The sequence below is a fragment of the Ailuropoda melanoleuca genome, chromosome 3, assembly GCF_002007445.2.
Source record: "Ailuropoda melanoleuca isolate Jingjing chromosome 3, ASM200744v2, whole genome shotgun sequence".
NCBI lineage: Eukaryota > Metazoa > Chordata > Mammalia > Carnivora > Ursidae > Ailuropoda > Ailuropoda melanoleuca.
The window spans coordinates 3,390,112-3,401,846 of record NC_048220.1 but is presented as its reverse complement, the minus strand read 5'-3'; the positions used below and the strand labels follow the sequence as shown (position 1 = coordinate 3,401,846).

The 11,735-nt window shown below is 41.3% G+C and overlaps 1 protein-coding gene across 5 annotated transcripts in view; it reads right to left on the bottom strand.

Annotated features, from left to right (window-relative positions):
• MAPK9 (mitogen-activated protein kinase 9) overlaps positions 1 to 11,735 on the bottom strand; it is a 43,624-nt gene that overhangs the window by 18,863 nt on the left and 13,026 nt on the right. For all 5 annotated transcript variants that reach the window (XM_034655827.1, XM_002927784.4, XM_019808528.2 and 2 more), the window contains exons 3-5: positions 6,739 to 6,868; positions 4,293 to 4,351; positions 1,725 to 1,863 (exon numbers count right to left, since the gene is read on the bottom strand). In XM_034655827.1, the coding sequence (XP_034511718.1) occupies positions 1,725 to 1,863; positions 4,293 to 4,351; positions 6,739 to 6,868 (328 nt within the window). The remainder of the gene's footprint in view (positions 1 to 1,724; positions 1,864 to 4,292; positions 4,352 to 6,738; positions 6,869 to 11,735) is intronic.

Here is an 11,735-nt window from a genome sequence, read left to right as displayed (position 1 = left end):
GTGTTATACGCAACTAATGAAGCATCAAACTTTACATCGGAATCTGGGGATGTACTGTATGGTGATAAACACAATATAATAAAATAAAATTAAAAAAAAAAAAAAAAAGGAAGAGAATAATCTGCTGATCACCAGAGGGGAGGAAGGTAGGGGGATGCGGGAAACGGGATGGGGAGGAAGGAGGACACTTGTCATCGATGAGCACTGGGTGTTGTATGGAAGTGATGAATCACGATGTTGTATGCCTGAAACTAATATTACACTGTATGCTAACTAACTGGAATTTAAATAATAACTAAAGAAAAAAATGAACAGCACTATTTTAAAAGCTGATTTGTCAACAGAATTTATATTATTTTAAATGAACACCTGGTGGCAGCAAAGGCCATATTTTAAGTAACCGCACGGGGTCAGGAGCCTGGTGCTTACCAGTGTGCGAGGACCCAGACAGGCCCTGGGGGAACCAGGGCAGCTGGGTCCTCTTTGGATTGGCGGGCTGCGCCGTTGCGGCCAACATTTCCTGGCACCTAACCGATCTACGGCACCATTGAAAATCTCTCCATTCTTTTCTCTGTGAATAGGCCTCATTGTTCCGGTCTCACTATCTTTCTCCCCACACAGATTGCGGTTCAGAGAAATGACAACTTCTTGATGTTGGAATATAATATCTAAAGACAGTCTGTTGACAAAATTAGTATGGTAATAATTTAGGGAATGCTAAGAATGTTTCCAACACAATTCTATTATCTCTGCCTGTAGTCTCACTCAACATTGTAGTTGTCAGTGCTTGCACAGTGATACAAGTCAAAAAATAAACAAAAACTTATAAAACCAGGTTAGAGAATTACACTGTATCTCACTGGTTTTTAAATGTTACTTCCTAACAGAGTACAGGCAACCCTGTCATTCAAAGATTTTTTTTTTTTTTTAATTTATTTGACAGAGACAGAGACAGCCAGTGAGAGAGGGAACACAAGCAGGGGGAGTGGGAGAGGAAGAAAGGCTCATAGCAGAGGAGCCTGATGTGGGGCTCGATCCCACAATGCCGGGATCACGCCCTGAGCTGAAGGCAGACGCCTAACCTCTGTGCCACCCAGGTGCCCCAACCCTGTCATTCAAATCCCAGTTTTGCAGCTCAAGGCGCCCACCCAGAGCCATTCCAAAAGTTCCCACCAGGGGGGCTGGGAGGCTGGAGTGGCAAAGTTTTATGATTATAAGACATGGATATTTGGGCCACAATTTATGTACGATTTCTCAAGCAATGGTATCATTTATTACTTAGCCTCTAACTTTCCCCCACCCCAAACCTAAATGCCCGCCTCATTAAAAATGGTACTTTAAATACGGCAAATATATTAACAACTAACGATAGATGATTCCGGGTAAATAATATTTGGGAGTTCTCTGTTCTATTCTTGTAACTTTTAAATTTTAAGTTACTTCAAAATTAAAGGTTAAACAAAAATACATTTTCTTCTGCAGCATCAAACCTAGCAGCTCAACCTGCATGAAGAGTAGCTCTTGTGGGCTCGGGCAAACGAGGCGCCCCACGAATGTCTTCTAATCTCAGTGGTATTTGGGAACTCAACACGGTCCCATAGTTTCTTTGGATTCTTGACATAGGCAACTTTTAAAAAAATATCAAGTTCTTCTGTACCGGGAGAATCACGATAATAAAACGACTGTGATTTTAAAAATAAAGCTGACATGGTGTCACTACTTACTCTATGAATGATACCAGCTGAATGCAGATGTTTAATACCACAGAGCATTTGGTAAAGAAGGTAGGACATTCTTTCATGGTCCAACTCCATGTGAATAACCTGACATAAGTTAGCATCCATTAATTCCATAACCAAATACCTGGGGGAGAAAAAGATCAGCCATGTACACATAAAAATCACCCAGAATTCCTTTATGGTTACTAAACTATATTTATATGAAACAGTAATAACTTATTACTTACTACTGAGTTACTGCACTGGCTAAAATTAAAAAAAAAAGATAACTTGTTTTTTCTAAATATTTATAAGGTATCTTGTAAAAAAAACCCAAACATATAATGGAACTTGGTTGAAGTTTAAAAAAAAACCAAAAACCTGTCAACATCATGTATTTCAAGTTAAAACAATTTTTATATCATAGTAAATAGAATCTCAAATATTCAAATTCTCCCAAATCTTTATTTATTTCTTGCTATTGGATCATACTTACCAGTAACAGAAACCTTGCTGTTACTTCTCTCATGTTAAGAAAACATTTGAGCTTCTCCCCCACAGCTATATTCTTGTTCTTTTTGCAAGCAAAACTCCCCGAAGAGGTATCTATACTGGGCATCTCCAATTCTTCTCCCATTCTTTCTGAAGCCCACTTCCATGGGGCTCGTGCCCCACCACTCTGCTGAAACTGTCCTCGCCAAGGCCCCTGATGACTTACTCGCATGTTGCTAAATCCAACAGCCTGTCCTACAGTCCTGGCTGGCCATGCCTTGCTCCTCTCCCCAACTTCTTACTGTTGGGGGTGCCAATGCTTGGTCCTTGGCCTCCTTCTCTTCTCGGACTATCACAGTCTTGCTGATCTCCTCTGGTCTCTGGTCTCAACACTTTAAACACCATCCACAGACCGTCAACTCTCGAGTTCATACCTTCCGCCCAGACCTCTCTCCTGAACGTCAGGCTCATGAATCTAATTGCCCATGCCCCAGGCCTACTTGGGTATCCAGGAAGCATCTTGAGGCCCATGTCCAAAATTGAGGCTCCGATTCGATTCCACCTCCCCCTCCAGTCTGCTTGGCCTACAGCCCTCATTATCTCAGCTGGGAGCCCCTGCAAGGGGCTCAGGCCAGCACCAGGTGTCCTTCTCAGCTCCTGCTTCCTCACAGGGCAGTGCTCCTCACAGGTGGCTCCCCCTTCAGGACAGTTTCAGCCTCCAGTCTCTCCCCCTTACCTAGCACCCTCTGGTCTGAACGCAACCACCATAACCCTCCCCTACATTGCTGCGACAGCCTCCTCACGGGGCTTGTGTCCCCACCCAACGGTGGGTTCCCAACACAGACACTACAGTTATTCTGTGGAAATGTAAGTCAGGGAAGCTCACTCCTCTGCTGAGCCTTACTGCATTGCCCTGGAGTAAAAGGCCTTGAGGCTCAGGAGGGTCTGGCCTCATCACTTCTCGGAGCCCACTCTCTTCTCTCCTCTGCACCCCCTGCTCCAGCCACACTGGCCACTTGTAGCTCTCAGAGCACAGCAGGCAGGGCCTCACTTCCACTTCTTTGTACTCCCTTTCCTTCTATCTCGATGCCATCTTCTCTCAAAGATCTGTAAGACTAACCCCGAGCCTCCCGGTCCAGTGAGGTCTCTCTCCAACCACCATGCTTAGGATGCAACCTGACCCCAGCTCACTTCTTCCAGAGCACTTGCGACATCCTTATGATGGCGGCACTTCCTGACCTACGTTGACTGCGTATCTTCTCTGGCTTCCGCGAAACTCTAAGAGTGAGTATGATCGCCTGCAATTTTTAATCATAAAAGGGATTTTTGCCTGTTTGGGTCACTAAAGTATGCCAAGTCCAAGAAAGTGCCTAGCACACGAGTGGCAATCAAATATTTGTTGACTGAAGGCACCAGTCAATTTAGGATGAGTTGGGCATTATATTTCAGTATGATGAATTAACATTTTATCGTTTGTAAGATAATTCTATTTTAGATTTTGGAATCACACAACATTTAGTGACATGATGATTTCAAATAATAATTCCAAACACTTGAACCTTATCATCCTGGCTTTCGCGGGGACTGGAGAAAAACATTTTATAGTTCCACAAAGCAAATCAGGAGCATTTAATGGTCACTGTCTGCTCCGAAGAATTATTTCCAGTCATCCTTTATCGGTTATGGAGATGATAATATCTGGGCACAAACAGTTGAATATTATTATCTATCTTCCTTTTTTTTTTTTAAAGATTTTATTTATTTAGTTGACAGAGATAGAGACAGCCAGCGAGAGAGGGAACACAAGCAGGGGGGTGGGAGAGGAAGAAGCAGGCTCCCAGCGGAAGAGCCTGACGTGGGGCTCGATCCCAGAACTCCAGGATCACGCCCTGAGTCGAAGGCAGATGCTTAACGACTGAGCCACCCAGGTGCCCCAATTATCTATCTTCCTTAATATTTCTCCTCCACAGAAAAAAAGTGGCCAAATACATTGCTACCTACGTTTCCTAAGAGCAATTACTTTCTTTTCTAAATTTTTAGTCTTCGATACATAGTACATTACTGAGTAAAAATGATACTTACACATCTTGAAATTCTTCTAGGGTCTTCTGTGGTGTAAACACATTTAATAAACTAATTATCTGAAAAGAGAAGATTTGTTATTCCTCAGCATGTCGGGTAACTCTACTTAATTATAAAAGCTAAGTTTGACATTAAAATGCATTAAAACTGAAAAACAAATCATAGCAGAGCTCAGTATTTATTATTGTTATTAGTTTTACCAAAGCACCCTATTAAGTGGTATTTGAGAAAAGTTGAATGATTAGGATCTTCACCTTGGAAATAAGATATACTTTTAATCAAATCACATTTGATGTGTCTCTAGTAACTTAACAGAATTTTAACACATAATGTCCTTCAGGCTCTGAACATAAAAAGGTAGACATTATGGGTAGAAAAACACCAAAGCAATATGTTAACTCTGAAAACTGAAATATGATCTACACGTTTCTGTAGTTTTGAAATATGAAGGTGAAATTTGTGTTTCTAGTATGATGAAGAGGAACCCCTCATGGTGTTACTTATGGACTTAAAGGGGGTTCTAGAAAGGCCTCTACCACAAGGCCTTGGTCCCGGCACCCCAACAGTTAAACACTGAGTCCCACCACTTGAGAATCAAACACACATCCTCAATCATTTCAAATGACCCAGGGAAAGATGAATGACTGAGAATACAGGATTGGTGTGGCTGGCTAACCGAGTGCAAAATAAAACCAGATCCATACTTAATCTTCACATCAACTCCAAGTGGAACAAAGATTTAAATGTAAACCATGAAACCACAAAACATTAAAATGTGGATAAACATTTATGTAATCCTGGTGCAGAAAAGCCTTTTCTAAGCATGACAGGAAGCCTAGAACATGTGTTATGTTAAAGCCAAACCAAGACCAACAAACCAAAAGAGAAAGAAAGAAAAAAAAAACTAGTATGGTAAAAGCAACCTAAATGAGGTCAAATGGAAAAGAAGTGAGGGTTGACAGCTTTAATATACAAAGATACTCTATAAATGCATAAAAGAGACCGGCAGTCCAAGAGAAAAACGGTCAAAGGCCATGGGAAACAAATCTTTTAAAAATAAATGGCTAATAAAGTATGGAAAGAAATGAATCTCACAAGTAAGAATGAGATATCATTTGTCATCTCTCAGATTGGCAAAGTACAACAACAATAAAAATCAACAATATGTTGATCTGGGGGGATTCTGAAATAAAACACATTCTTAGATACTCTTTTTTTTCCCCTCAGATAATCTTACTGAAAATGTAAAATTGACAGTCCTCCTTGAGGTCAGTTTGTCAGCACACATTAAAAATCAGAAGTGTGCAGTACACGATAAGGATGCTCGTTGCAACACCGGCTATAATAGCAAAAACTGTAAGCAATCTAAATACCCAGTTAACAGGGGCCTGGGTAAATAAATTATTGCACATGTGTACTACACAATGTGTTTGAGGCCCAGAAACATTCCACGAGGGAAAAGGCAGGATGCACCATAACATAGCTGATCGTGTTCACGTACGTACGTACATACACGTGTGAGAATGCTCACCAAAATGTTAATGATAATGATCTGAGGGAGTCAATGATCTTTGTCTTCTTGTTTATATTGTTTGAATTTAAAAAAAAAATAAAAGCCATACTTTTGTGTAACCTGAAAAAAATTTTTAAACATATAAGTAAAACAAAGCATGCGTTGGAGAAATTAAAAAACAAACTCAAACCACGGACTCAAAAGAAGAAATCTTAGTTTTGTATGTAATGTCCCCACACCAGAAGATCCAGCAAAATGCTAAAACAAAGGGAGGCGCATAGAGTTGAGCGTAGCCTTAAATACTCCTCCCCTGCAACGAAAAAGAGGTCACAAGGGGTGATCTCCAAAGCCCCTTGCAGACAAAACATTTTATGATTTTTTATAACATGGTAAGGTTATCAAAATCATGCTCATGATAATGCTTGGAGACCAGCAGCGGACATACGATGGGCCGAGTACCTCATTTTCTGTAGAAATACAATTTCTCTTTGAAATTTACAGTGCTTCGATTTCTGTGGAGATGCCAAGCACAGCCGTCTTGAATATCACACCACCTACTCACATTTACTTAGAACTGAGATATCCGTTGTACAAGGTAAGAAGCTACTTTATAGAACAACGTTTTTCTAAAAAATTATCTAGTTGTTCCTCAGTTTCTTAGGTCAACACTGTTGCCATTTTACAGAAATAGTGAAAATCAAATGATTACAGGGTTAACGGATATTGCTGTCAGACCTAGACTGGACCATGATGCTTCTTGCAGACTTCAATTTCCCCAATGCTGATAAAGAATTTTGTCAAGAAAATAGAACCACTTAAATAGTTCCTGTTACACTAGTTTACCCGAGGTCTGAACTCAATGTATTTCCAAAGACCCACAAGAGGACCACATCGTGGACCACGTTATACAAAGGAAACAGGAACATAACTTACATTTTTATGATTGACACATTTTAAGAGGACGAGTTCACGGTAAGCTCTCTTTGCATGAGTTTGATTCTGAAAAGGACGGCTTAGTTTCTTGACTGCAACATTTATCCCAAGAACTGTATCAAAAGCAGCACTATAATCAGGAAATATAACAAGACACCCATTAGGATGAATCCTGGAAAAGACTGCAATGCACAATATCCATTCAATGTATTCCCTTTTTAAATAAGTAACAACGAAGGAAATGTCTTTCTACTTGTTTCAGCAAGGTAAGCTGGCTGCGAGTGTGGGACGGACGAATGGACTCCTTTGCAGAGGCACAAACATAGCAGGTGCAGTTAGGAGGCACACTGACTTCTCCTTATATGAGCTGAGATTATTATATTCAGAACCAAGTAATTTAATACAAAGCATGTAAGACCAGCCAAGAAGTGAAGTCTTCACTTTAAATATGCCAACAGGTTGAAAAAGAGTCACTGGTTATCACAGAATACGATGTAAGTATAATCTGGCGTATCACAGTGGAGGAAATGGTTGAGCTCATGAGAGGGATATAACAAACACAAGCTTTGATTGTGTTTTTCCCAGACAAAAGAATATAGAAAGAAAACAGAAGCCAAGCTCTCAGCTCATGGTAAATCCCCAAGATAGAAAACCCCTAACGCAAGCAATGGCTATATATAAAATTCGACTAGAAATAACTCCTTGTACTAGTATAGTAAGAATAAAATCTTGCAGAGGCTGCATTTCTGGCATCTCAAGTTCCCAGCTGAAATTCATGGTTCCTTTTTTTCCTCCAGAAAATAGGAAAAACTGAGTAGCCTGATTGTGCATTTTGTACAAACTGGTACAAATGGCACTACTGTCAGAGGTTAAAAGGTGCTAAGGACCACATGAGAACCGAAGCGCCATCTAAAATATTGCTTCTATGTATTTATTCAGTTTGTAACATTGTCTCCACTGATTCACTGCTATTAATTTTTCTTTTTTTTCGTGCCAACAACTCTCACCTAATTCAATGTTTTAAATTAAAGGCTAGAAACTCCATGTTACTTTGTAATTATTTCTAATTCAGGTCACATTACATGTACATGTCTACACATATGTAAATCCACATGCCCACATGCGAACACACCACTCACAGGAATCATAAAACGTTTAAGATAAATCTATTTGTGCAAAAAATATACACACGTGTATTTGTACCTACATTTATTTCTCAGTCTTAAGAATTTGAAAGCAGACACGCCTTTTTTGATCTCAAAAGTTTTTGTCCAAAATGAGCCAAAAGGACTTAATCTGGAGCCTCTGAGCGGACACATACTTCCACTCCTAGTTCCAACCCTTGGAGCAACCGCCTTTAATTATGTCTGGTTTTAATTCTTGTGGTCCCCTCTCAACACCCAAGAATATATTTTTTATCAGCATTTCCTCATTTATCGACCTCAGAGATTGTCTATCTAACTGCCCCAAAACTGAAGATTTAGTCACTGTACTTGAAAGCCCCAACTCCTCCCAGTTTTTTGCTCTTGTGTTATTTTAAACTTTTCCCTCGGTTACCTCAGTAACTTTAAACAACGTGCCTAAACTGCTTGGTCCATCAACGTTCAAGGGAACCTTGGGACTCACGGTGTGTAAGACGAGGGCATCACATTCCATCTCTTTGGCCTCCAGTGCTCTACTCTCCCTTCCTCCAAACTCTGTCTCAAATGGTCACGCCAGAGGACATATCTGTTTGGTTTCTACAATGAAGTCTTCCGCGTTTCTTCTTCTAGACGTGTCTAAACGTTGAAAACCAAGTCACAGAGAGTGCATATGCGTGCACAGGTCAACGTTCCTAATTGCGGAGCTGGGATGTTATTTCATTTTCTAAGGGATCACATGACCCTTGTTGCCGCTCACAAGAGAATAAGATTATTTCCCGGATTGAAGTCAAATGGATTTTCTTTTCTTACATTCCATCAATTGCTCAAACATCACGTCCTTTTAAAGTTGTTTGATGCTCAGACCATGACGTTTTCTAGCTTTTCCACCACGAATTTCTAATAAGCATTTTTCTTAAGAGAAGAAAAACACCCCTTTCTTCAGCCTCTCCCCAGTACTCCTACCTTCTCACTCACATTATTGTTTGGTGTCTACTCCATTCTTTTTGATGATATTTTTTCTTGGAGTTCAAGGCCTTGTACACAGCTACACCCTGGGATTTCTTTTCACTGGCCTCCATGTGTCTGGTCATAGACATTCTTGTATTCACTCTTTTGGTGGAATACATCCTCAAGGAATTTCCTCAGAAAAAGTGCATGGAAGATAAATGATCTTATTCTGCCCTCAGCCTTGATTGATAGTTTGTCTTCTGACTTCAAATTCAATTTTCTCTCAGAACTGCATGGATTTCCAACATTGAGTATTGGTGAGAAGGCGACGCCTGTCTGATATTCGTTCCTTGACTTCCCTTCCTGTTTCTCAGCTCAATGATTTATCACAAAGAGCCACGTTTTGTTAGCATCCCCCGCACCCCCCCAACATCTCCTACTAATCACTATCCCGCCTGTCCCCCAAAGACAATAACTACTTCTGACTCTTAGGATAACCACTTCCTTGTTTTTATTAGCACAACATGAATTGTCAAGCTCCCTCCCCATAGTTCCTATGGCTTATTTTTGCCTGGTTTTTGAAATTAGCTGTGTCTGACTTCTCTCGCTCAACATTACCTTTGTGGGATTCATCTGTTGTTGTGTGTACCTATAATTCATTCTGTGTCATCGCTATAATATTCCTTTGCATGACTATATGACAATGCTGAGGGATACTCTGGTTGTTTTCAGTTTGCAAGCGATTACAAAAAAACGTAAATGTTCTGACTCGGGGCTCTGAGTCCCCTATGCCTGCATTTCTGATGAGCAGATAGCTCAGAGTGGGACTGCACATGTTTGATCTTAGATAACACCAAACCATGGTCAAAGTGGTTTGTTCTACCAGTTTCTAGGCATCTGATTTTTATGTATATTGGCCCCGTGTCCCAGAACAGGGCAAAGCGTACTCATTAACAAACAGGAGATGGGGGGCTAATCTAATCACAAGAGCCCTTCAGAAGCAGCATCTGTTCTACCTGGTGGGAAGGGGGGAAAATCCGAGAGATTTTTATCCTGAGAAGGATTCAACATGCCGCTGCGGCCTTTAGGATGGAGGGGGGCATGTGAGAAGGGATGTGGGAGCCTCCAGGAGCACAGTGGCCCTTGGCGGACAGAGAGCAAGGGATGGGGACCTCAGACCTCCAGCCACAAGGAACTGGGTCCTGCGACTGCTTGGAAGCACATTCTTTCCCACAGCCTCCAGAGAAGAGCGCAGTCCAGCCAACATCAGCAAGAGAAGAGCAAGCCTGTGCAGATTTCTGACCTACAGAACTATGAAATTATAAAGGGGTGTCTTTTTTTTTTTTAACACTAAGTCTGTGGTAATTTGTTACACAGCAATAGAAAACTAATACATCCTCTCTCCTGTATTTTTCTATACTTTCGTCTCTTCAGGCTTCATCCTGATTTTTTTTCCTGACTCATCTTTCAGATGGCTAAATTTCTCTTCAGTTACTAATATGTCGTCAAACCCGTCCATTAACTTCATAATTTGATTTCTATATCTTACCGTTCTAGAGTTTCTACTTAGCTTTTCTTTTTTTTAAGTTCTCATTTTTCATCTTCCCTTTTACCATCCTGAACATAGCATCTTCCCGCTATTTATAAGTCTGGATCCAAGAACACCGATGTCCCCTGTGGACCTGTTTCTTTTCTCTGTTTGAGCTGGACTGTGTGCACGTTGTCTAATATCTTGTGTGACTAGTGATTTGTGAGTATGCGTGGGACCTGGCACTTGCAAGACTCCTTGCTATCTGGAAGTACTCTGATATCCAGTACGATGCTAATCTTCCTCTAGGAGAATTTAAATGCACTTCTGCTGGGTACCTGGTGGAGGGCACTAGAAATCTGGGTTCACTTCAAGTTCAAGTTCAGCAAATTGAGGTGATTGGGAGCTGAGTGGCAGTGCCTGCAAGGGTCTGTTTCTGGTTCATTCTCACCTCTTGGATGTGGTCCTTTATCCCACACAGCTCAAAGTGAGGGAAGTTCACAAGGCCCCCTACAGGGCCCTGGGCTCCAATCCCTGTTTGTTAGTCCCCTGAGGCAGTCCAAAGTATTACTCAATCTCTCAGCTGCCCACTCTAGAACTGTCAAATGTCCTCAGGGGAAAGAGCCCCAAGCCCTGGGCTCCCCTCACTAGGCTTCTGCCCTTCCCTGGATCCTGGCCTAGCAATTCTTCACTCACCTACTTGCAGCTCTAGCTGTGAATGCTGAGCATAGAGGTGAGGGCGGGAATACTGGGAGCCAACTGGCACAACTGTTTCATAATTAACACCCCTATTTCTAGCCACTTGTGTCATCCTCATTTTCTGTATTTGTTATCTCTATACCCACAGCCTCTTTGGGGTTTCACTATAGATATGTCTCTTCCTTGTTGGAAATGTCTCCTCTACTTATTCTCACTTCCTCTGCTCCATTTATCTGCATCTAGTTTCCAATTACTTTTTACATTTGAGAAACTTGTTAAAAGCTCTCCTGCACTGAATACTGCCCTCCCATTCTCTTTGTTAGGTATCTGATCCATCACTTTAATCCGGAAGCTCTAACCCACTCATTTTAGAGGTGAAATTATTAAGACCCCCAAAGACACAAGGATTTGCCCAGGATCACTGAGAATTCCTGAGATGTGGGTCACAGCAGACCTTGGAACTCAGTCCTCCCAAATCACAGCCCTCCTGCGCTTATGCTACAGACCTTCCTGATTTCAGAAATGCTGTTACACACATCATGTGTTTACTTAGTGAGACCACTAGAGAGAAGATAAAATGGTGTAAGAGCAGGCTGACATTCGCGGATGCACAGAATTAGAAGAGAAAAAGAAGTAAGAGCTAGACTAACCACTTCATGTTCGGGTTGTCAATGGTCACT